Consider the following 26,231-nt stretch of genomic DNA (forward strand, 5'->3'; position numbering starts at 1 on the left):
GCCTGGCTCGCAGTCTCCGCTCTAATTCATCCCAAAGGAGTTCTGTCAGGTTGAGGTCAGGGCTCTGTGCAGACCAGTCAAGTTCCTCCACCCCAAACTCGCTCATCCAGGTCTTTATGGACCTTGCTTTGTGCACTGGTCCAAATCGTTTGGTGGAGGGGGGATTATGATGTCAGGTTGTTTTTCAGGGGTTGGGCTTGGCCCCTTAGTTCCAGTGAATGGAACTCTTAAGGCATCAGCATAGCAAGACATTTTGGACAATTTCATGCTCCCAACTTTGTGGGAACAGTTCCAACATGACTGCACACCAGTGGGATGCCATTAAAGTTCACATGCGTGTAAAGGCAGCTGTCCCAGTACTTTTGGTAATATAGTGTATGTATTAGATCTGTGCATTTAACTATTTGCCACTTTAAAATGTCTTGTGTTCTGTATTGTATACTGCATATCCTACATTGACAATTTGGAAGTCACACCAGATCCTTGTCTGCTGAGTTGATCACCTCCAAAAAAACTCAAAAAAAAAGTGACAAAAATAAATGGGATGGATTCTCATTCTTTGCTTTTTAATGTTTTTGTAAAAATAAAATAACTTTTTGAGTTTTTGTAAGTTTTTGTTGCTGATGTTGATGTTGATTTGTTTGACTACATCTTTTTCTAATATGAATTACGTGTGTATTTTTCTCCATTGTACTTTGTAGAACAGTACAGAACATATTGGCTCTTTATTAAGGAATAAAGTTCTTAATTATTTTTTCCTGTTTAGAATCCACCTGGAAGATCTGAGCCAAAGCGTGATTCGTCACATGTCGGAGAAGCTTGGTTACAAGCACAGCGACGTCATCAACGTCATTCTGTCCAATCGGGCTTGTCATACCCTCGCCGTCTACTTCTTGTTAAACAGAAAGTTGGAGCGCTACCTAATCACCATGAGGGTACGTTCATCTCTATAATTATTAGTCTTTATGAACTGTGCCATGTTGGCTGTGCTGGCATTGGGGCTGACTTTGATGGGAGAAAGGGGGGGGGGGGTGGTTGGGGGTCCTTGAAGGATGGGGATGGAGGATTTAGTGAGGATTACTTGGAAGCAATGATTATCACAATCACACTGCTCTGTTATCTGCTTTTACTGCAGAATGTGCTGCTGCTGTGTAATTAACATCTGTTTCCTTTCATGCCAGAAACCTGATATTAACGACAATGTGTGCCACAAGAACCAGATGCACCCATTAGACAAATACAAGGCAAACAAGAACTCCTACGAGGTGAGAGCCCCAATCATCACAATTTACTCTTCCTAAAATACCAGGAAAATATAAGACAAGAGCGGTGTATCAGTGGACATTTAGGGCGGGTTCACGCTACCCACAGAGGAAAAGGGTTCCCCTTTTCTCCGCGGGTAGTGATCGCAGCTTTGCATTTTTACAACGCTAGGCACTGTTTCCCTTTTTTTTTTTTCTAAACTTTTATGGGATGTCAAAAAGCAACATTGCATTAATTTCTATGCACAGCAGATCATCTTCTGTGCATAGAAATGCAGGGCCGCGCAGACTGCCGTGGAGCAGTGCAGAAAAAAGCAGACAAGTTGCCTTTTTTTTTCTTTAGTGTGGCAGTGCAAACAGGTCACACAAAAAAAACATTGTTTTCTGTGTGCCTTTGTGGAGAGCATAGTTTCCTCTCTGCAGAAAAACAGCTCTCTGCTATAGTGTGAACCGTCCTTAAAGTGTATGTCTGGGCAAAACAAAAACAAAAAATAAAAAGCATATTCATTACATGTCTGCAATTTATGCACATTTCCCTGCAAGTACATAAAAATATCTGTTGATCTGCCAGAAATCCAGTGAGCTCCTAATGCGCATTGTGTCAAGGTTCTTCTGCAGCGCATAGATGTGAATGGGCCCTGAGCACTTCAGTAAGTGTTTATGTGTGTTTGGCTCAGGCACATGGGTGGGCATTAGTGAAAGCAAGTTAAAGCCGAAATAAACTCCACTTGACTCACCTAATCCAGCTCTGCAGTGCGTGCGAGCATTGTTGGCACATCTTTGACACCTTTGCCCGTTCTTCTGAGTTTGGCATCTTGCTTGGCCATGCATGAGCACAGGAATTAATTCACCCCAACACCAAGGTATGCCAAGATTGTACACTAATACCACGTACACACGATCGGAAATTCGGCCAGCAAAAGACCGATGAGAGCTTTTGGTCGGAAAATACGACCGTGTGTATGCTCCATCTGACTTTTGCTGGCCGAATTCCAGCCAGCAAAAGATTGAGAGCCTGTTCTCAATTTTTTGGTCGGAAAAAGTTCTTATCCGAAAATGCGATCATCTGTACCAATTCCGAAGCGCAGAATTCCTACGCATGCTCGGAAACAATTTCCCCGCATGCTCAGAAGCATTGAACTTCATTTTCTCGGCTCGTCGTAGTGTTGTACGTCACTGCGTTCTTGACGGTCGCAAGTTCAGTGAACTTTTGGGTGACCGTGTGTATGCAAGGCAAGCTTGAGCGGAATTCTGTAGGAAAAGCCATTATATCTTTTTCCGACCAAAATCCCGATCGTGTGTACGCGGCATAAGGCGCAAATGCTAAATCCCATCCCAAAGGTGTTCAATGGAGTTGAGGTCAGGGATCTGTGTAGGCCACTTGTGTTCCTCCACACCAAACTCATCAAACCATTTCTTTATGGAGTTGAGTTTATACATAGGACAGTCATGCTGGAACAGAAATGGACCTTCCTCAAGCTGTTATATCTAGGTTGGAAGTGCTTATAGTAAAGCTATTTTCACTAGGTTGGAAGTGCTCATACTACAACCATTTTCACTAGGTTGGAAGACCTCATACTACAACTATTTTCACTAGGTTGGAAGACCTCATACTATAGTTTTTGTGACAAGGTTAGAAGTGCTCATACTACAACTGTTTCCCCAGGGCATTCTTTATCAAAGAATAGGTGCAGGTACTCCCCTCATCCAAGTCACCCATTGTCTCTGCCTCCTACCCACCCTTGAGCACTGTCCCTTGGTTCCACTCCCTACCCACCTCCCAATACCACCCCTTTTAGAGAAAACAGAACCAAGTATAATTTTGTGGTGCAAAGTAATTTGTATCCGATTTGTTAATGATAATATAACAAGCAGTAAGATAGATCGTCTGCAGCCAGCAACAATAGACCCAGCAAGCAAAAATAGATCCCTCCAGCAACAATAAACCCCCTGCAACAAAATACCCCCTAACAAGAACAGATCCACCCCAGGAACAATAGACCCCTACCAGCAACAATAGATCTCCCAACAGCCAGCATTCATAGACCCTCCAGCAGCCAGCAATAATGGCCTCTTCCTCAACAGTAGATCCGTCCCAGCAACAATTGACACCCCAGCAATATAAGACACCCCAGCAACAATAGACTCCTCCCTCAACAATAGATCCTCCAGCAGCCAGCATCATTGGACCCTTCAGCACAACCCAACACCCCTTGCCATTAGATACATTCAGTGCTAGAGGTGTTGAAACTGCATTCTCCTACGTTTTCTATGAAAAAAGGCCTTGGTTGTAACAAGGTTGGGGGTGCTCATACTTTGGGCCATTAAGGCTCCATTCACACTTTGGAGTGCAAATTTGATGCAACTTTGGATGGGTGCGACTTGGATGTGACTTGTTGTCCCTCTGCAAACTCAAACCCACTGTTGCATTTATAACATTCAGTTATGACTTCAACTTTTGAGGGTTAATATTAAAGTCTATGGCCCTCAAGTTGCATGAAAGTCGGACCAAAGTAGTGCATGAACTACTTTGAAGTCACTGAGACTTTAAGTCGCACATATATGAATGGTTATCATTGTAAAACATGGGGTACGGCTTGTCATGTGATGTCCAAAGTCGTATGACAAGTCACACAAGTGTGAATGTGGTGTAAGTGTTTATCGAGCTGGGATGGTGGCAGCTTAGTGGACCTGTTGTTTTATCATGTATGGTCAAAGTACAGGTTCACTTTCCAAATGGTAGCAGTTTCAGCTTCCATACGTGCAGTGATATCAGCTTCATGACATTAAAAGGGTTAAATTGGGCATACACTGGTAGATTTTTTAACAAAAGTTCACTCGAAAAATGTTGGCAGTATGTTCAATAATGCAAACGGAGACTTGATGAAAGTCATTCAAAAGTATTTCCAAATTTCATTTTCTTTTAACCTTCGATTTTGGCATGAATAGAGCTTCCTGAACGACAACCAAATATACGTGAAATTTGTTCGTTTCACCACTTAAGGACCGAGCCTCTTTTTGAGATTTGTTGTTTACAAGTTAAAAACAGTTTTTTTTGCTAGAAAATTACTTGGAACCCCCAAACATTATACATTTTTTTTCTAACAACCTAGAGAATAAAATGGCGGTCGTTGCAATACTTTCTGTCACACCGTATTTGCACAGCGGTCTTACAAGCGCACTTAAAAAAAAAAAAAAAACACCTTTTTGAATTAAAAAATAAGACAACAGTAAAATTAGCCCAATTTTTTTTTTATATTGTGAAAGATAATGTTACGCCGAGTAAATTGATACCCAACATATCATGCTTCAAAATTGCGCCCGCTCATGGAATGGCGACAAACCCTTAAAAATCTCCATAGGCGACGTTTAAAAAATTCTACAGGTTGCATGTTTTGAGTTACAGAGGAGGTCTAAGATGAGAATTATTGCGCTCGCTCTACCGATCGCGGCGATACCTCACATGTGTGGTTTGAACACCGTTTTCATATGCGTTCGCTTCTGCACACAAGCTCGGTGGGACAGGGCGCGTTAAAAAAAAAAATTCTTATTTATTTTACCTTTTATTTTTTTATTTTTACACTGTTCTTAAAAAAAAAAAAAATTGTGTCACTTTTATTCCTATTACAAGGAATGTAAACATCCCTTATGTAATAATAATAATAGAAAAAAAGCATGACAGGACCTCTTAAATATGAGATGTGGGGTCCAAAAGACCTCAGATCTCACATTTACACTAAAATGCAATAATAAAAAAAAATTGTTATTTAAACAAAAAAAAAAGGCCCTTTGGGCGGAAGTGACATTTTGACGTCGCGTCTGCCCTGCAATGGTATGGAGACGGGTGGGGGCCATCTTCCCCTCACTCGTCTCCATGCCACTGACGTGAGAGGATCCAATTGCCTCTGCCGCTGCCGATGGCTCCGGTAAGCACCGGAGTGGGGCGGGAGGTAGGGGGGGGGGGGCCCTCTCCCACCGCCAATAAAAGTGATCTTGCGGCGAATCCGCTGCAAAGACCACTATTATCGGAAAGCAGACCACCGGCTGAAGAAGAGGATAGCTAGCTGGTGCCATAACACGATATTCCTCTTCAAAGTTAGGACATATATCGGCGCAGGGCGGTCCGTAAGTGGTTAAGAAATATTTTTCGTCCTGCTCCTTCGAATTTTCTCATAATTTGGTGTAAAAGGATTGTTTGGCCCCACTAACAATTAGTAAATTAAACAAACATTCTGAAAATGGAAATTCTCGAGCAAATGTCTATTGGTGTATGGCCAACTTTAAACAGATCAAGGTCTAAAAAAAAAAAACATTTTGAAGCTGACTTTTTAAAACCGGAAGGCCTAATGATATGATACTCATCCGGTCATTTTTCGGCAATACATTCAGAAAATACTAGATCAAAGCAGAGGGAAAGCAATTCTTATAAACATCACTGAAAAGTAAAAACAGATCATTGCAGAAAGCAAGCAGGATGTGAGCGCTCCATTCATTGTGTTCCTTGGCCTGCTGCAGATAAGGAAGCCTCTTTGTTGACATCTAATGTTACAAGCCCGGTTATTTAGGGAGAACAGAACCTCGACACGGTCTGGTTCAGCGGTTTCTCGGCTGGCTCAGGATGTAATACAATAGGCAAGTGATGAAATGCGGTTAAGGCTTGGCAGATGGAGCGTGTGTCAGCGATGGTCAGGGGAGAAGCTTCCTGTTCAGTGAAAAGCCCAGAGAGAATCGGAAACCCCTCCTAAGGTTCCACTTTCTAAAGGAATGAAAGCGGAGGCTGTGCCTGGAACATGTGATACAAGGAAACGCTGAACCCCCCCCCCCCTTTCCCCTTACTCCGCACTGAACTGTGACATCACCTCTGTACATATGGGAGCTCCAACATACCGCAGTGTAAAACCACTTCATTCATTCACAGCATAAAGACACATCATTCAGAAATCGATCTTTTTATCTTCAAAAGTTTTATTGATGAATATAGAAGGCTTTGGGTATAGTCCCCAGGCAAGCAACAAAAAGGTAAATCCTGGATAGAACCATTTTTTTTTTTTTTATGCTTCTAAACACAGTTCATTATTAGCCAATTTTCAATGCACATTGTGGCATTTACCGTATTTATTGGCGTATAACACGCACCTTAATTTAAAGTGGTTGTAAACCCACTTTTTGGACTTCTACCTATAGGTAAGCCTAGAATACGACTTACCTATAGGTAGTGGAAATATCTCCTAAACATGCGCCGTTTAGGAGATATTTCACTTGTAGTCCACCGAAAATTCCAACGGTGCATGCGCGGGGAAGAAATGAAACTAAGTGCTGTTTCTTCCCTAGCCTGTGCCATTAATCGCGGCTCCCATGAGCATGAGTTGGAGTGACGTCACGCGGATCCGGCGAATCACAGAGCCGGAGTACGCGGCCCAGAAGGTAGAGGGGCCAGAAGATGGACACTGCCCACACAGGGGACATCGCTGGATTCTTTTGCAGGTAAGTGGCACATAATGGGCTAGTATGCAATGTATACTAGCCCATTATGCTTTTCATTTGCAGGCTTTGCAGCGAGCAAAAGAAGAAGTTAAACCCATCAGGGTTTACTTCCTCTTTAAGAGGGAAGTTTCAGGAAAAAAAACTTTTTAAAAAAAATAAACCACTTTGAAGCAAAATAATGGTCAGTGAGCATCAATGCAGCCTGATTAGTGCCCATCTGCAGCTTCAGTGCAGCCTGATCTGTGCCCATCTGCAGTCTAATCAGTGCCCACCTGCAGCATTGCTCCTCACTGCAGCTTGATCAGTGTCCATCTTGCAGCCTTGCCGAAATATAGGCTGCCACTGAGGGGAAGGAGGGGACGAGCGCTGCCGAAATAGAGCCAGATCTCCTGTGTACTCAGGCTCGGTGTCAAGCCCAGTCCTGCCCCTTGGCCCGGATCCTATGATGGACATAACACCGGTCCAATGCCGGGACGTCAATGCTTGGAGATGTCCGGGGGGCGGGACTGAGCGTGACTGCGAGCCGAGTACACAGGAGATCCGGCTCTATTTCATCAGCGCTCATCCCCTCCTTCCCCTCGGCAGCCTATATTGGCATATAACGTGTTATACGCCGATAAATACGGTATAATTGTATTGTAGATCAGAGTTTAGGAGAATGAAAAAAAAAAAAAGCTCCAAACCTACGTTCAGAGAGAAGTGTCCTGGCATATTTAAGCATATGAATGCAAAAATACGCACATAGGCACATGATTTCAGCCTGGTGGATAGAACAAATAAATATTCCAAACCAGCCTTTCTTAACCTTTTCAACTTAGAGGAACCCTTGAAATATCTTTCCAATCTCAGGGAACCCTTGTTAATAATTACTATATTTACAACTCATGATACATTAGTGTGATGGTCAGTGGGAAGAATGCACCTTATGCCGCGTACACATGACCGGACCTTTCGACCGGACTGGTCCGACGGAACGAATCCGTCGGACAATCCGACCGTGTGTGGGCTTCATCGGACCTTCAGCGGACCTTTTCTGTCGAAAATCAGACGAACTTTAGATTTGGAACATGTTTCAAATCTTTCCAGGTGAAAAATCTGTTCGTCTGTATGCTAGTCCGACGGACAAAAAAGGACGCTAGGGCAGCTATTGGCTACTGGCTATGAACTTCCTTATTCTAGTCCCTTAGTACGTCATCACATTCAAACAAACGGACTTTCGAACGGACTTTATTCCGTTCGTGTTTGGGCAAGTCCGGTCGTTCGAAAGTCCGTCAGAAAGACATCTCAAAGGTGTTCTATCGGGTTGAGGTCAGAACTCTATGCAGGCCAGTCATGTTCCTCCATTTCTGTTCTCAGCTGCATAAGGGGCTTAGAGAGCTGGTGGTGGAGAAACAGCAGCACAATGATCTTCCCAGTAAATGGCCATGCGGGGGGGGGGGGGGGGGGGGGCAGTGTCAACACAAGTCTGACTACTGGAGGACAGGCAGGCTGATCTCCTGGCACAGCCAGAAGACTGACTACGCTGAGATGAATGTGCTCTTATGCCTAGTGTGGTCAATTTCAAATAGGAAAGCAGGAAAACTGGCAGGATCACCAGGTATTTCAGACAAAGGAAGCAATACAAAAAGAACACAATGCTTTTTAATACAAGTATATTATATCACTGGTACAAAAGTCCCCACAATGGCAGACATCAAACAGTTGTTTTCTATGTGCTCTGTTCACACCACAACAGAGCGGAGAGGTGCAGAAAATTGCAGACATGCTGATATACGGTGTATTATGAAAATGTTGGAGTTTTTTATGATAGAGTCTCTAGTTTTCAAAGAAGAAGAAGAATTATGACAAGCTAATAAGGAGAGGTCAGATGACAGTGACTTTGGTATGTAGGATCGCAGTCAATCACAGAAGGGTTACCAGGTAGATATGTCAGGACTTTGCTTTAGCCAGTTACAGATACTTGCTAAATACAGGGCTGGTTTGAAGTAAAGTCATAACACCTCTGTTTATTTCCTGAGCTTTGAACTGCAATTACCATTGTTTAGGTTAAAGGATCAGTCCACGGCACAACTGATCTGTCAGTTTTTTTAGACGCTCATGAATCAAACCACAGATAGCTTTATGATACCTTCCCAAGTCTTAGGCTCCATGCACACTGGAGCTCATAAACGGTCGTTTTTTGGAGTTTGGGCGTTATTCTTAACAGCCCATAAACTCCCCTCTATGTTATCCTATGTGTCCGTGCACACATGGACGTTTTTGAACTTTTATCAGCAGTGGAGTTTAAGGGCTGTTTTCTGAACGCCATAAAATCGCGTTCAGGAGTCGTCTTTCTGACCAGAAAAAACGGCAAAAGCTCATAAACGCTGATAAATGTCGATAAATGCTCAAAAAACGTGGCTCACCAGTGGTTTTTAACATTTTTGATCCATTGAGAAAAAAAAACGCGGAAAAACGTGAAAACACGCTAATGAGCGCTATAGCAAAAATGTTAAAGAACGTTGAAATATTCACCGGAAAGCTACTGGCATTTTTTATAACGTTATTTTAACGTCCAGTGTGCATGGAGCCTTATACACATATACATAGACACCTCTTCTGATGTTGCAGTGGGCATCCTGTCCTAAGCCATACTGTTTCTATAAGACCCCTTTCACACTGAACCGCCCTGGGCGTCAGCGGTAAAGCGGCGCTATTAGGCCGCTAGTGGGGAGGTTTTAAACTCCCCGCTAACGGTCGAAAAGGGGTTAAATCCACAGCCGGAACAGCGTTTTGCTTGCGGTATCGCAGCGCTGCCCCATTGATTTCAATGGGGAGCAGTGGTGGAGGAGCGGTGAGTTGACAGGCATGCAGGAGCGGGCAAATGGACTCAGATGCACACTGTCTGCAGCATTTTGAAGCTAGCCAGCAAAAATGCTGTTCTTCTTAACCAGCCTGCCCACTCACATGCAAGAAAAATGTAGACATAGAATTTGTGCTAGTGAGTGAAAAACGCAGAAAGAGTTGTTTTTCGGTTAATAATAAGTTCAAGTGGGAATGAAATAAACCTACAGATTCTTTTAAAAGCCTCTATAAGAGGTAAATACTGCTTGTGATAAATAAATAGGAGTATGGGCAGCAGATGCAGTGCTAGGCAAAATACTATACATGGCATTACTTTCCTATATCACCCAGCATGCTCAGCAATTTATTTTTCTTAATGAGAAAAAAAACTTAGCTGAGAGAACAAAACTTTTATCATCTAGTATAGTGATCTCCAAATGCCAAGGCTGAATGTGGCCCTTTGCTTGCCTTTGTCTGGCACTTGGGGCACTATTCCTCCCACTGACGCCAACAATGGGGCATTCATTTCTGCACAGACAACAATGGGGTACTATTCCTCCCACTGACACCAACGATGGGGCACTCCTCCTCCCACTGACACCAATAATGGGGCACTATTCATCCCTCTGAAACCAATGATGGCGCACTATTCCTCCCACTGACGCCAATGATGGGGCACTGTTCCTCCCACTGATGCCAATGATGGGGCACTATGCCTCCCACTGACACCAGTGGTGGGTCACTAGTCCTCCCATTGTAACCTATGATGGGGCACTATTCCTTCCACTGACACAAATGATGGGGCACTATTCTTCCCACTAATGCTAATGATGGGGTACTATTCCTTCTATTGACACCAATGATGGGGCACTATTCCTCCCATTGACACCAAGGATGGGGCACTAATAATGCTCCTAATACCAAAGGTGGGACATTGTTTACTCCCACTAATGCCCCCTAAAGTCTGAAGCACAGTAGACTGGTCCTTTTGTTTGGAAAGTTTGGATACCCCTGATTTAGTATATGAACTCATAAAGAGAATTTAGTACTCTGCAATCTTTTGGAGAAAAAACACTTTTTGATTACGATCTGTCCGGTTGTGATTGACAGTTAGATCACATTCATTAAACATGATTGCTGACTTTGATTGCTCTGCCTTACTGCCCTTTGCTTTGACTTTAGGTTTTGTAATCTAACATTTTTTGTATGGGTGGTTTGGTCTGACAGTGAACTGTGCTCTGATTTTTAGGAACGCAAGTCTAAAGACCACGAAAAGCGAGGGGAGCAGCGCTCTGCTCAGAAGAAGATAGAGAAATACTCTCCGTCTCACAGGCAACCCTCATGTCCAATGACACACAATGGAAAGCCTCCCGTCAAGGAACGAAAATCCTCCAAGTCTGAACGAGGTAAAGGATACTGCCTATGGGATCCTCAACCAACACTGGATGTCACATATGGCATTCTTGTTAAAGGGACAAAATTTTATGATTAGCTATTAGGGACAAGATGTGTTTAATATTAAAAACATGGGGGATTGAGCGATTTTCTTTCCTGATCCATCTATGGCCAGCTTAGGAATAAGGGGATTGTAACACTATCAGTGCACTTGTGACAACACAATGAGCACTGTACGTGCAGCAATGGTTTGTTTTTCAGCTCTAGCTTTTGAGGGATCTACTGCTTGGACTGGATAAAGAGAGTAGTTCTCTTGAGAGCTTGGGGTAATATAATACCTACAGTTCTCAAATGTCTTAATTCGACAAAGCCAAGTAAAACCCAAGTAAATATCAATAAATAATGTATGAGCTGGTGATAGAGGGGTAATAAATGTTGTATTCAGAAAGTGGATGTTGACATTTGTTTCCTCATTGCAGAATCCATTGGAGGGTTAAGCCCATACCATGAAGTCAGAATTACCAAAACTGGATGTGTCACTTCCTGCTCTTTGGAGTATCTGGAAATGCAAAGTCCGGATCCAAGAACGCCAAAGATGATGAGACGCCAAGACTCCCACTCTCAAGAGACTGTAAACATGAATATGAGTTGTCGCATGAGAGAACCCCACCTCAATGTTGTGCGTTCCTTCGAGTCTGTGAACAGAGAAGACCAAATAGAGTCTTTATCCCCATCCCACCAGTACCGAGTGATCGGTTCACCAGTCTCCTCTCCTCGTCACTCCAGTGAAAGAACTCTGTCCCCAATCTTTCAGTTTGACAGCACCACCCCAGTAAAGGCCCATTCCACACTGTCCTCCTTCACCTACGAGGACAAGAGCAGCCCGTCAAGCTCTGAGTCCATGTCCCCAACTTCCCCCCATTCCCCATCCTGTAATAACAATGGAAACCTGGGTAGCCCAAACAGTGTCAGAAGCCGAGGACGATTTCCCATGATGGGTATTGGACAAATGTTGAGGAAGAGGAGCCAAGTTACCTCTCCAAAACCTGATAACGCCCTGGACTCCCGAATGCCAGCTTTGCATCAGATGAGCCCGGGATATGCCAGCTTCAACTCCAGTGACATGAACGTGTTTTGCTGATGGACATCTTTAAAGAACTGTTCTTTTGCCCCGCCTCTGAGGAACTCCCAGATTTAGAGAGAGGAGAATGTTGCTATTCTTGTAAATGTGAATTTTGTAAAATTACAGATTGTATCCATAAAGCTTGATTTTGTTCTAATATTTCCTCATTGATAAACAATGTCACTTCCTCAGCTTGCACTTCTATGGTATTGATGTCGGTGAGTCTCCAACCTCCACCTGTCTGGTACAGTGTAACAAAAAGGCAAACTTCCCTTGAAGACTACAAAACTGTGTTTTTGGACATCTGCTACATACCAAGTGCTTCAATCTGCTGTAACTAAACTTTATTGACATAAACAAGGCTGTGGAAGAAGCTACACTACCTACCAGGGTACCTACCTGTGTTTCCGACAGGTTGCTTTCTTGCACTGACCTTGATGCACTTGACTGTTCAAAAAAACAGAACTGCAGAACTGGAGCAACTTGTGCTGGAAACAGCAATTATAAAAAGGACAGAATCTTTTCACAACTCGTTGAAGAGTAACGGTGTTTATATTTCATATTGCGTTATCATTCCGTTCATTGTTCCATCTTCCAATATGTTCCCAGCACAATGTTTTGTACATACCTGTATGGTGTTCACAGGACAGGCGCATGAAAGACAGGGTGACCGTGTTTCCTGAAATAAGAGTTCAATTACCGATGCATCTCAGCAGAAGAGTTTTGCCTCTACCCTTAACCTCTCCTCCCGTTCCCCCATGTTATTTCATAAGTTACAGTTAGAGCAGCTAGTGTATAGGCCAGTGTTTTAATACTACTACTAATTCACTCTTGGTGAGTTTTTTGTATATACTATAGGCTAGACATACCACTTTCCAAATCCTACATTCATTTTGCTACCCCAATTTAAAGCTGAAAAGCAAATATTGTCTGAAAACATTGGGCATGGTGTATTCTTACTTGAACCTTGGTGCCCTTTGTGTTCTTTTTCCCTGTAATTCAGTATAAAACTTTGCCTCTGTATAGGAACTTCCTTTAAAAAAGACCGGTTGCTGCTGCTCTCTTTCCTTGTGCAGGGTGACTGGTCTTGTCTCCGCCCCCTCCTGCACAGGCAGCCTGTAGTAGTTGGACCTGCTAGGCTCCTCCCACAGCTCTGCTCTCTGCATAGGCTACATCCAGCACAGTGGTGATGTCACTGCTGCTTTCACAAAGTAATATCTAGATTGGCTGCACACAAAGAGCATCATATGTGGCTAATATATTTTAATGAAAGTTTTTGTGCCCCTAGTTTACCTTTAAAGGTTGGCCTGTTATGTTTGCAAATTGAAAGTAGCCATTTTACCGCTCTTTAAGGCTACATTCAAACCTAAGTGTCACGCTTTCAAGCTTTTTGAGCAGATTCGCACGTTTTTGCAGCTTTTGTCAGGCGTTTTTTCAACGAAAAGATGTGCAGTGCTGCTGAAAAAGGGGCAGATAGCTGCTGTTTGAGCTAAAACGCACAACAAAATGCTTGAAAAAAGCTAGAAAAAAAAGCTCATGTTGCGCATTTCAGGTGTTTCCATTGAAGTCTATATGGACGCTCAATTCTGCCTGAAAAGTAGCTTGTGTACTTTTTTTGAGCAACAGGTGTTTTGCTACAAGCGACGCTCACATGTGAAAAATGGTTATTGAAAGCAAAAGGCTTTCGGTTGTTGAACATTTTTGAGCTTCAAGCTACAAGATGCTCAAGTGTGGGCCTTGAGCTGAATTCCAGGCAGATATACAAAAAAAACCCACCAGTTAATACAGTTATAAAGTTATAAATTGCATTTGGGTACAGTAGTGTTGCATTACTGAGCAAATGCCAGTTAAAGTAGCGCAGTGCTGAATAGCAAAATATACCCTGGTCATGAAGGGGGTAAAAGCTTTTGAAGGTCAAGCGGTTAAAAAAAATCATTCAGTTATTTTAAATGTCATTGTAAGCACCTGCATTCGAATTGTTATCAGCCTCTTGGCATCCCCTGTAAAGCAGAGCTCAGACTTGAGCGGTGTATGTAGGTGTTTGACTGTAGTTTAGCTTTAAGTGAAGGATAGAGGCCAGAACTACTTTCTGACTTTTCTAAACTAAAAAACAAAGTCTCCTCTTCCAAAGCTGAGATTGTTACAAACCCTGAGAGTAAATTAGTCTTATCTCCCTGGAATTCAGCAACTTATGAAACAAAACATGAATCTAGACCTACTCAACATTCTTGAAATGATCGCCAGTTGTAACCATAGGATGATCAAAGTGCGAAGCCTTTGAAGTACAATAGCATTTCCATAATGTTCTGTTTACAATTATACAACCCAGTGACAATGAATAGACTGCTATCTTTGTATATTTTTTTTTTTTTTATGTGTTCAGCCCCAGACATCGCTTCTACAATTTGACAAGATAAAAGTCAAAGCAACAGGTGTTTAGGTCTCTTAACATAAATGCGTTTTAACCTGTTTTCCATAATAACCTATGGCTTTAGAAATCTCTGCACGGTATAACTGCTTCTCCTGCCTCCTCTTGTATAGATTGTCCTAGACCAGGGTCTCCAAACTGTGGCCCACTGCAAGATTTTATGCAGCCCTCTGATGTAAGGGGGGACTCTGATGGGGACCTGGATGTAAGGGGGGACTTTGATGGGGACTTAGATATAAGGGGGGGCTCTGATGGGCACCTGCATGTAAGGGGGGACTCTAATGGGGACATGGATATAAGGGGGGACTTTGGTGGGGACCTGGATATAAGGGGGGACTCTGATGGGAACCTGGATGTAAGGGGGGACTTTGATAGGCACTCTGATATAGGGGGTTCTGATGTGGACTCTGATGGGCTCGAGTTTATTTCCAAGGTACCTACAGGTAAGACTAAAAGTTTACCTGTAGGACAAACTTTAGAGCGGACCTCCAGCCAACCCCCCTATTTTGTTTATGGCTCCGCTTACCTGAAGGTGGTATCTGCACATTTCATATATTCACCTATCCAGTGGATCCATTGTGGTCCTGTAGAGATCCTCTTGGCCACAGCTCCGTCCCACGCTGCCATGTTCTCTCTAATGTCTTTGAGAGGCCCGCCAGCTCTTCCAGTTTCAGCGGGCGGGCCTCTCGATGATGCGCCGATAAGCACGTCCCCTCCTCCTTTCTTTGAATGAAAGGTTATGCCTTCTGGGATATGTGACCTGCACATCCCAGGAGGCACAGCGGGCATTGCGCCTCAATCGCCTAAGGCAAATGACATGCATGGGGAGGCGGGGCTGGACTTTTTTTTTTTTTAAAAAAAGAGCCGGATACTTCTGCAGGATGGGAGGAGGGGTGGAATGGAAGGAACAGCAGCTGTTTCTTTGTAACCTTCTGCCATTCTCCTTTGAAAGGCATCTAAATCCAATAACAAAAATGTCATTTATTTGCAGCTTATCAGTCCGTAGTTGTGGTGGATGCATTCATTTTCACTTTTTAGGCTAAGAACATTTTCGGCAAGTAGAGAAAAAAAACAAAAATTCAAAAAGTGTCCTTGTCACTTCCTGGAAAAACAGCATAAACCATGTTTTCTCTCCTTTAAAAATTACTAATCCTATCAATTCACCATGTAAAGGCTTGTGCACCTTTCAAAGGCGTTTGAGCTTCTTTTTTCTCAGCCTCCAAACGCCCCTCCATGTTAGCCTGTGTGTCCATACACACTATAAGGTCTCTTTTACATGGGCGTTCCACTCAGGTCCTGTCAGTTTTTCAGGCGGACCTGACCTCCATTCAGCTCTATGGAGCGGCGGATGTCAGCGCTGACACCCGCTGCTATCCGATCCTGTCCGCCAAATCCAGACAGGTGGAGACCCTATTTTCCATCCGTCTGGAGGATCAGATCGGATGGGGGCTTCTATGAGGCTTTGGTGGAGCTTCGATGAGCCTTTGGTGGGGCTTCGGTGAGGCTTTGTGGGGCTTCGATGGAGCTTCAGTGGGGTTTCAAGCAAGCCTTGCCATAGACTTCTATGGAGGCTTTGAAGATGCTTTGAAGCACCACTAAAGCTATATGGGGTATAATTTTTGAAGAAAAGCAAGGTGTAAACAGGACTGTAAGCGAACCATTTTATTTAGTGATGGGCTTTGACTGGCGTTCAGAGAGCTTTAACAAAGCCTGTCCGAAGCCTTGTTTTGAAGCAAGTGTAAACTAGCCAATAATGTGTGTTGAAGCCGAAGCAAGTATAAATAAGTCCTTAAAGGCAGGGGTGATTAAAGGCAGAAAAAACTCCCACCAGGAGAGGAGCATATAAACGCCTGTTAACACCAGTCGCATTTATGTGCGTTTGCGCATTATTAAATTTTAATGGCCAGAATAAATTACCATTTCAGCTATTAGAATGCATTAACACCAGATGCATGAATGCGCATGCAAAAAATGCATTTTTCTGCTGCTAACCTGTAGGAGAAAAGGCATCATAGAGAACACAGGGGGGAGATTTACTAAAACTGGAGCAGTCAGAATCTGGTGCAGCTGTGCATGGTAGCCAATCAGCTTCTGACTGCAGCTTGTTCAATTAAGCTTTGGCAATAAAACCTGGATGCTGATTGGTTTCTATTCCAAGTTGCCCCAGATTTTGCAGATCGTTTTGGTAAATAAGCCCTATAGTGTGCATGTGGCTTAATAGAGATTAACAAAGACAAGCAGCGTTCAAACTGTTGGCGCTATATAAATCCTGTAATATAATAATAAAGTCCAACTTTGGTGACAATCATGGATCCCTCCATAGATACAGAGGAGAAATAAGTGTACACCGAAAGTGTGTAATGCACAGGATAACCAGGTGAAAAAAAAAGGGAAAAGGCCTGAAAATAAAAACGAATGCAGCCACCACATGTAAGGACTGGTAACACTGCAATATATTCAATTTTCGTTTTTTGGGGTTAGGTACGCTTTAACACATCTCCGTAAAACTGCTATATTTTCAGAATAAATACAGACTGCCTGCTAAGATTCCTCTGCATTTGTACAACTCGGCGCCTTTTATAAGGGGGGAGTCTGTGGAATTCAGCTGAAACGCACGCTGTTAATAACACCCTGTGTGTGGGGATTTTTTTTTTTCTCTTTATGAGTGTGTAGACAGGAAGCAAAACCTGGCAGAGTCACTAGCCGATCAGATCTGTCAGCTGCGCGCTATACTGCTGCTAATGAATCCTTTGTTCTTACTCCGAAGCAAAGAATGTTTTCTGAAGATGTCAGTGAATTGGGCAGAAATACAGGAACATATTACATGAATATGTAATTAGTGCTTATTGTTAGAAGATGTAGCAGAAGAAAATGTTCCCGGTGTTTTTCCTTGCCACATGTAACATAAACCATCAAAGGCTGTTCGTTTCCTTGTAACATGGATGCTGTTTAAGTCACTGTACATTTTATTTAATTCACACATTTTCTGGAGTTGTTTTTTTTTTTTTTTTGGACTGTAATTGAAACATTTTCATAAAATTGCAATTTGTTTAAGTATCTTGTCTTGCTGTGTTAATAACACTCTAAAAGGAAGGAGGACTTTTCCTGGACCTTGTAGCTTATTCTTGTGCAGCTATACTGTAAAACTGCATGTGTGCAATAAGGGCTAGTTTACACTTGCTTCAAAACATTGCTTTGGACACGCTTTGTTAAAGCTCCGTAAATGCCCATCAATGCTCCTGTCACTAAATAAAATGGTTAGCTTACAGTCCTGTTTACACCTTGCTACTGCATGAGGTTTTGACGAGGCTTCGGTGGGGCTTCAATGGGGCTTTGGTGAGGCTTTGTGGGGCTTCGATGAGCCTTTGGTGGGGCCTCGTAGAGGCTTTTGTGGGGCTTCGATGAGACTTTGGTGGGGCTTCAATGAGGCTTTGGTGGAGCTTCGATGAGCCTTTGGTGAGGCTTCAGTGGGGCTTCAAGCAAGCTTTGCCATAGACTTCTATGGAGGCTTTGAAGACACTTTGAAGCACCTTTAAGGGCTCATTTACACTTGCTTCGGCTTCAAGAAGGCTTTGGACAGGCTTTGTTAACCACTTAAGGACTGAGCCTCTTTCTGAGATTTGGTATTTACAAGTTAAAAACTGTTTCTTTTGCTAGAAAACTACTTAGAACCCTCAAACATTATATATTTTTTTTCTAACACCCTAGAGAATAAAATGTCGGTCATTACAATACTTTCTGTCACACCGTATTTGCGCAGCGGTCTTACAAGCGCACTTTTTTGGGAAAAAATACACTTTTTTGAGGTAAAAAATAAGACAACAGTAAAGTTAGCCCATTTTTTTTTATAATGTGAAAGATAATGTTACGCCGAGTAAATTGATACCCAACATGTCACGCTTCAAAATTGCGCCCGCTCGTGGAATGGCGACAAACTTTTACCCTTAAAAATCTCCATAGGGCATAGGCGATGTTTAAAAAATTCTACAGGTTGCATGTTTAGACTTACAGAGGAGGTCTAGCCCTGCTGGTTTGAACGAAATAAAAAAAAGTACTGTGTACAAGGCTTAAAGTATATGTAAACAATCACCTTGTAAAACAAGCCATTCAGTTTAAAATAGAAATGAAAGGCAAAACATTTTGTATAGATATAAAAAGAAACATTATAAACACCTTTTTCCCTTTTTTTAGAAGTAATCACATTCCTTCTGTTCTCAGCTGCATAAGAGCTGGGGGGAGGAGAAACAGCAGGACACTGAGCTACCCAGTGAATGGCTGTGCAGCGGGGGCGTGTCAGGACAAGTCTGAACATTGAAGGAAAGTACACTGAATTCCCAGCATAGCTAGAGAACAGACCACGTTGTGCTCTTCTACTTAGTGTGGTCAGTTTTTAATAGGACAGCAGGTGGACTGGCAGGAACACCAGTGATTTCACACAAAGGACGCAATACAAAGAGAACAGGATACTTTCTCATACAAGTACATGGTACAGCAGCCACATATCAGGAATATGAAGTGTTGAGGTAACAAACGCTTTAAGTCTGTTTCTGACCATGGCAGCTGATGTCTGGCTCTGATACTAGCCAGTGCCTCACCAGCCACTGACCTCACCGAATGTCCCTGGAGTACAAAAACAAGTGTGTCTTGCCTACAGTCAAGCATGGTGGTGGGAGTGTCATGGTCTGGGGCTGCATGAGTGCTGCCGGCACTGGGGAGCTACAGTTCAATGAGGGAATCATGAATGTCAACATGTACTGTGACATACTGAAGCAGAGCATGATCCCCTCCCTTCGGAGACTGGGCCGCAGGGCAGTATTCCAACATGATAACGACCCCAAACACACCTCCAAGACGACCACTGCCTTGCTAAAGAAGCTGAGGATAAAGGTGATGGACTGGCCAAGCATGCATCCAGACCTAAACCCTATTGAGCATCTGTGGGGCATCCTCAAACGGAAGGTGGAGGAGCACAAGGTCTCTAACATCCACCAGCTAAGTGATGTCGTCATGGAGGAGTGGAAGAGGACTCCAGTGGCAACCTGTGAAGCTCTGGTGAACTCCATGCCCAAGAGGGTTAAGGCATTCCTGGAAAATATTGGTGGCCACTCAAAATATTGACACTCTGGGCCCAATTTGGACATTTTCACTTAGGGGTCTACTCACTTTTGTTGCCAGCAGTTTAGACATTAATGGCTGTGTGTTGAGCTATTTTGAAGGGACAGCAAATTTATACTGTTATACAAGCTGTACACTCACTACTTTACATTGCAGCAAAGTGTCATTTTTTTCAGAGTTGTCACATGAAAAGATATAATAAAATATTTACAAAAATGTGAGGGGTGTACTCACTTTTGTGAGATACTGTATACTAATATAATGTGTTCATTAAAAAAATAAAAACACTTTTATTCTTAAAATCTCTTTTGAAAATTCCATGCAGAGCAGCATTCAGACTGGGAGAGGAGGAGCAGCATCCTCAGCCAATAATTTTTTTCAAAAATGTGAGGGGTGTACTCACTTTTGTGAGATACTGTATATATTCACAACAAACAGTCACTGTATCGTCTTTTTAAAGCGGCAACAAAGATGTTATTTCCCAACATGTTTTCCTACGCAAGACTTCTTCAGGAGAAACCGTTGCTCTGGAGGATGCAACTGCTTACTGAGACCATTATACCCATTGTTCCCCAGCATTGGAATGGGATGAGTATTGGCAGATTGGCACCCCCTGGCATTTCTCCTGTGTTTAAATAATCTTGTCTTGGTCCTTTGTCCCTCCTGCGGCCACAAATTGACAACCTGTTAGGATAGCACCTCTGGCACCTTATTACTTATTACCTTATTGCGCGTCGTAACTGGTCCCCGCTATCTCCTGGGACCTGTATGTTTCCCAGGAGACAGCGCGGAGGGACAGGAAGAGGCATAGACTCCCATGGGGGTCTATGCCGGAAGTGGGTGCAAATACCTGTCTTAGACAGGTATCTGCACCCCCCTCCCCCCTGAAAGGTGCCAAATGTGACACCGGAGGGGGGGAGGGTTCCAAAAAGCGGAAGTTCCATTTTTGTGTGGAACTCCGCTTTAACATATTTAAAGAATCTAATAATAGCTTAATAATAATTTCCTTGTTAGTTGAATGGTATAAAATGGCAGGAGCTGCTGTAATACTCCTGAAGAAGCCATGTGTGTTGGAAAAATGTTGGAAAATAACATCATTGTTTCCACTTAAAAAGAATGATGCAGAGACTGTTGGTTGTGAATATATATGTTTTTAATGAAGTCTATTTAAAAGTAAAATGAATAAACATTTTTATACATTGAATTTCGCTTCTTGCATCTTTAAAATCCCACATTTTGCGCATATTAAGTTCAAAGGATGTTGAGCAGGAGGATATCAACAGGGTCACCCATAGCTCAAATTTTATCCAGTTCATCAGGAACCATCCGAAATTGGCTTGGTGTAAGGCCAGCTGTAGCCTGTCAATGTGCAAGCAAGGTATTCTCAACTCCACCCTTTGTAGGAAAAACATTTTTTTATGTGTTTTGCTAATAGTTTATCGCAGTGCAGATCCTTTTAATAAAGAAATGTAAATTTTGCATCGGTTGCTATGGTAGCTAGTTTATTCAGTATATCTATTCCATCTGCTGTTTTATTAGGAAATTACATAGACCATACTCTGCAGAAATACAAGCATTTCCTCAAGACTTTTCTAAACAATTTTGTAGAGGTAATACAGCAAACGCAGCCCCAGAACCAGTGGGGCAGGGTTGGCGACTGTACGTAAATTTATGGACAGTTTGTAAATATCGTCCGATTTATAAACTTTCCTAAATGTCCGTTAGGGACAGTGGCTGTCCATAAAAAATATGACCACAGGCCAGCTTTGGAACTGCGCATGCGCAGTTGCGAAGCTGGCTGGGCCTGAACGGGGGGGGCGGGAATGCGGCGACGTCATGGTGCCTTTTATGAACTGCAGCAGGGAGAGCCAAGACTCTGAAGTACTGCTGGCTGCCGGGACTGGAGAACTGGTCTAGTGGTGGAGCAGAAGAGGACAGACTGAGGTGGTGATGACTTAAAGCAGAGGAAGGGCGAGCCACCTGGAGGACCATCTGACTGAGCCTGCCCTGTACCCAAGCGAGCAAGCATTCTTATGTTATATTCTTAAACTAATGTGCAAGATAAATAAAAAGTATGTAAATAAAAAAAAGTGTGTAAATATAAATGTCATAGGGTCCAGAAGAAAATTTCATATACCCCTGCCCACAAGGAGCAATTAGGTTACTCTATTTCTTGTTCTTCATTTTGGGGGTTCCCAATCATATTTTTCAACAGAGAACTGTTACATCTGGAATTTTTGGGGCTCCCGGAAATAGAAGCATAGTTGAAATCAAATGCAGATCAAGAACATGTGTCTGTAGACCAAGGTCCAGGGAGTGGCATGAAGATTAGAGACACGGAAGATGTGATCGGATTGCCAGTTGAGGATCTGTCCAGAGAGGCAGGATTTGGAGTCTACAGTGTCTTTACAGAGAAAGGGGCTGGAGTGCACGGTCCAGGACCTGTGCAGAAAAGTAGTAAATTCAGTGCAAGACCAGGATCTATGTAGACAGGTAGGGACTGGAATGCAGGTTCAGGATCCATGCAGACAAGAAAGAAATGGATTGTAGGTCCAGGATCCATGAAGACAAATAGGGGCTGGAGTTCAGGTCTAGGATCCATGCAGACAAGTAAGAACTGGATTGCAGGTCCAGGATCCACGAAAACAAGTTGGGACTGGAGTACTGGTCCAGGATCCGTGCAGACAAGTAATCGTGTTTGCTAAAAGTGACTTTTAATGTAACAAACCCCAAAAGCAAAAAATGTGATATGATACAGTCCTGGCTGCATTCACTTTTTTCCTGCTAAGAATATTTTCAGTAAGTGCAGAAAATACCTGATGATTTTGAATATAGAATATTGATTATACAGAAATGCAGTGTGTTTGCTGTGAGCTGGGCAGTAAGGCCGGCCATACACGGAGCAAATTTCTTTCCTGCAACCGCGGGAATCCTTCCTGCAGAACCATTGTCTTCTCCCGACGGGTGAAGACAATGGCTCTGCAGGAGGGATTCCCGCGGTTGCAGGAAAGTAATTCACTCCGTGTATGGCCGGCCTTACTGCCCAGCTCACAGTAAACACACTGCATTTCTTTATAATTAATATTCTATAGCAGCCGCTAGCAATAATCACAGGTTAAACCTGGCATGCTAGTTGTACCCAAGATGATCAATCAATCAACTTGGTACATTCAGCCTGCCCATACACGGTTGGAATCTTGGCCAGTTCCTGCTGAACTGGCCGAGATTCGAACCATGTATGGCCTGCCTAAGCAAAATAATCTTATCTAATTTATAGAAACTACTAATCCCATCATCTCCTATGTACTGGAGAGTGCAGGGAAAAGGATGTGCAACTTGCAGGATCACAAGACAAAAAAAAACTGTAAAAAGACATCTAATGCAGCCACCACATCTAACGGCTGGTAAGCAGCACCATAATACACTTGGGATTAGATACCCTTTGATTCTCTTTTTTTTTTTACTTCGTACAAACTGTACCCCCCCACCCCCCCCCTTTTAAATATTGGGACAGCATACATCTGCACTCACTCACAGCCCAGTGTATAAGGTGTGGAGGTGTTTGGTGGTGAAAATTCTTAAACATGTTTATACTTATTCATGGACAGTGTCAGAAATGCTGACTGTATATTTGACCTGTGGACATAATGAAATAACATGCAGGATGTTTTTAGTATGGTTAACACATTCTGCAGCACATAGCAGAGTTGGTGTAAGGTTGAACGTAACTGTCCATAATTTAATTTTTTTCCAGGTAAGGGGCATCTGTGTGACTTATATCTAGCGCTTTACGTCAAAATAAAACTTTGGGCAACATAGTGAATATAAAAGTTTCAAAAATCACACCAATATAAACAGCTAAGTGTTGTTTTCTAAGCCAGTGCTTATAAACCAGGGTGCCAGGGAACTCCGGTGTGCCATCAGGGTGGGATGCCACAAGCATGGAACCCAGTTTGCCATGGATCTGCTTCATGAGTTGCCACAGTGCTGTCGAGCCATCAAACCAAAACAACCAATGATGCTCTAGGGCTAGGATGCCATTATTTGCTATGGTGAAAGCGGCTGGCGCACCAGCACCATGGCAAAGCATGACCCTGATAGGGCAGGCCAGCTATAAATGAGGGTGGTGGCAAGTTTTTTGAGATCACGTTGGTGTATGTATTGGTCCAGCAACGCACTAACACCTTTGCAGCCATTGTGCTACCTGCTGGGTGTTTGGTGTGCTCCTGTACCTTTAAGAAGGGGTGGGCTCCCCTTCAGTCCACCTGCCCTCATTTATCCATCAGAATGTATGTGCCTCCACTGTGGGGACACTCATATTTTAGTGGTAGGACCACAGATATCAGGGTACCGTGACGAGGCTCTGTGGCTTATGCATGCGTTTGCAAATGTGTGCGGACTAAACCCCTGTTTTTACCGCATACTGTTATACTCTGTACACACGGTCGGACATTGATCGGACATTCCGACAACAAAATCCATGGATTTTTTCCTACGGATGTTGGCTCAAACTTGTCTTGCATACAAATGGTCGCACAAAGTTGTTGGAAAATCCGATCATTCTGAAAGCGGTGACATAAAACACGTACGTCGGAACTATAGACGGGGCAGTGGCCAATAGCTTTCGTCTCTTAATTTATTCTGAGCATGCGTGGCACTTTGTGCGTCGGATTTATGTACACATGATCGGAATTTCCGACAAAGGATTTTGTTGTCGGAAAATGTTATAGCCTGCTCTCAAACTTTGTGTGTGGGAAATTCCTATGGAAAATGTGTGATGGAGCCTACACATGGTCGGAATTTCCGACAACAAGGTCCTATCACACATTTTCTATCGGAAAATCCTATCGTGTGTACAGGGCATTAGACAGGTTAATTGGTTGTCTGCGAGCTGGTGGTAAGTAGGCTTGGATTTTTTCCTGGGCATTCCCCAGGCTTTGTTGGTATCTGATAGGGCAGGTGGCATGCAGAGCCACCCCCAGCATTAAGAAGAAGACAGAAGTTCACCATCCCCTCCACCTACAAACTTCTGCCAAACTGCTGGAGCCAAAAGGTAGGGCTTTGAGGTGAGTAGGGGACTGTGTGACTGGGGGGCTCTGTGATGGGTAATAGGGGGGCCCATGTATAGGGGGCTTTGTATAAGGGGGCCTCTGATGTGAAGGGGGCTATGATGTGATGGGGGGACCTCTAATGTGAAAGGGGGACTCTGATGTGATGGAGTCCCAGGCTCAGGTTTACCATTGATAAGTAACATTTATGTTTTTTACATTTTAGACTGGGGTGCCTAAAGACTTTACATACATTTAAAGGGTGCAACAACCGAAAAAAAGGTTTTAAAAATGCTGTTCTAAGCTTTACCTTACCTGCATTTTTACTAAGTGCCCCAAGTTGATTGAAAGTTGGCTAACAGTTCTGATGTGGTGACACTTGAATAGTCACATCAACATTTGGCCTTAGCAGGGATCGGCAGCTATGGGATCACTTTCTTTACTTGTATGTGCTGAAATTTCAGCCAGGGTCCTGGCACTGTGCTCACTTACCAAAGATTTATTTGGTTGGTGAGCATCCCTTTTTACCAGTGTAATTCACGTAGGCATCTTTACCTTGGGTGCCAGACGACCTCATCACTCACTGAAAGCAATAATTCTAGACCTGATTTGTGGTTAACCCCAAACTGATGACCTGTAGAGCTTTTAAAGTGTCACCGTTTCACGGGCATACACAATTTTAGGACTTGACTTGCTTGGTGTGTATTTACTGAGTGCAACCTAATTTTTTCTATATTTTACCAAAAATTGGGTAATATAGTTTATCTTTTACTGAAAGTTTGCACTTGAAAAAACAATCTAAAGTATACAGATATGTCAGTGGATAACATCAATACCACATATACAGATATGTCAGTGGATAACATCAATACCACATCCCAAATAGAATATGTATAGTGAAAAAGAAAGCGGAGAATGGGACTTTAAAGAAGTAACTTCTCAAAAAATAGTCAATCAACACATACATATTGCTAAATAATTACTTTTCTATTGATAAAACAATGTTAAAATTCATAAAAACAGAGTGATTGCAGTCTCATGTGACATTGCTGAATAAACCCCCCTAATGACTAGCCCATAACTAATGCCTGAGAGATTTATTCCTATTACATAGTTACATAGTAGGTGAGTTTGAAAAAAGACACAAGTCCATCAAGTCCAACCTATGTGTGTGATTATATGTCAGTATTATATTGTATATCCCTGTATGTTTTGGTCGTTCAGGTGCTTATCTAAAAGTTTTTTGAAACTATCGATGCTCCCCGCTGAGACCACCACCTGTGGAAGGGAATTCCACATCCTTGCCACTCTTACAGTAAGGAACCCTCTACGCAGTTTAAGGTTAAACATCTTTTCTTCTCTTTTAATGAGTTGCCACGTGTCTTATTAAACTCCCTTCTGCGAAAAAGTTTTATCCCTATTGTGGGGTCAACAGTACGGTATTTGTAAATTGAAATCATATCCCCTCTCAAGTGTCTCTTCTCCAGAGAAAATAAGTTCAGTGCTCGTAACCTTTCCTCATAACTAATATCCTCCAGACCCTTTATTAGCTT

General features: G+C 42.9%; 1 protein-coding gene across 2 annotated transcripts in view; it reads left to right on the top strand.

The window, feature by feature from the left end:
- Positions 1–14,154, top strand: part of HUNK (hormonally up-regulated Neu-associated kinase) — a 111,566-nt gene extending 97,412 nt beyond the window's left edge. For both annotated transcript variants that reach the window (XM_073617116.1, XM_073617117.1), the window contains exons 8-11: positions 767–935; positions 1,182–1,265; positions 10,819–10,975; positions 11,444–14,154. In XM_073617116.1, coding sequence (XP_073473217.1) covers positions 767–935; positions 1,182–1,265; positions 10,819–10,975; positions 11,444–12,105 — 1,072 coding nt within the window. In that variant the 3' untranslated portion in view covers positions 12,106–14,154. The remainder of the gene's footprint in view (positions 1–766; positions 936–1,181; positions 1,266–10,818; positions 10,976–11,443) is intronic.
- The last annotated feature ends 12,077 nt before the right edge of the window (positions 14,155–26,231 follow it).

This window comes from Aquarana catesbeiana, linkage group LG02 (assembly GCF_042186555.1).
Source record: "Aquarana catesbeiana isolate 2022-GZ linkage group LG02, ASM4218655v1, whole genome shotgun sequence".
NCBI lineage: Eukaryota > Metazoa > Chordata > Amphibia > Anura > Ranidae > Aquarana > Aquarana catesbeiana.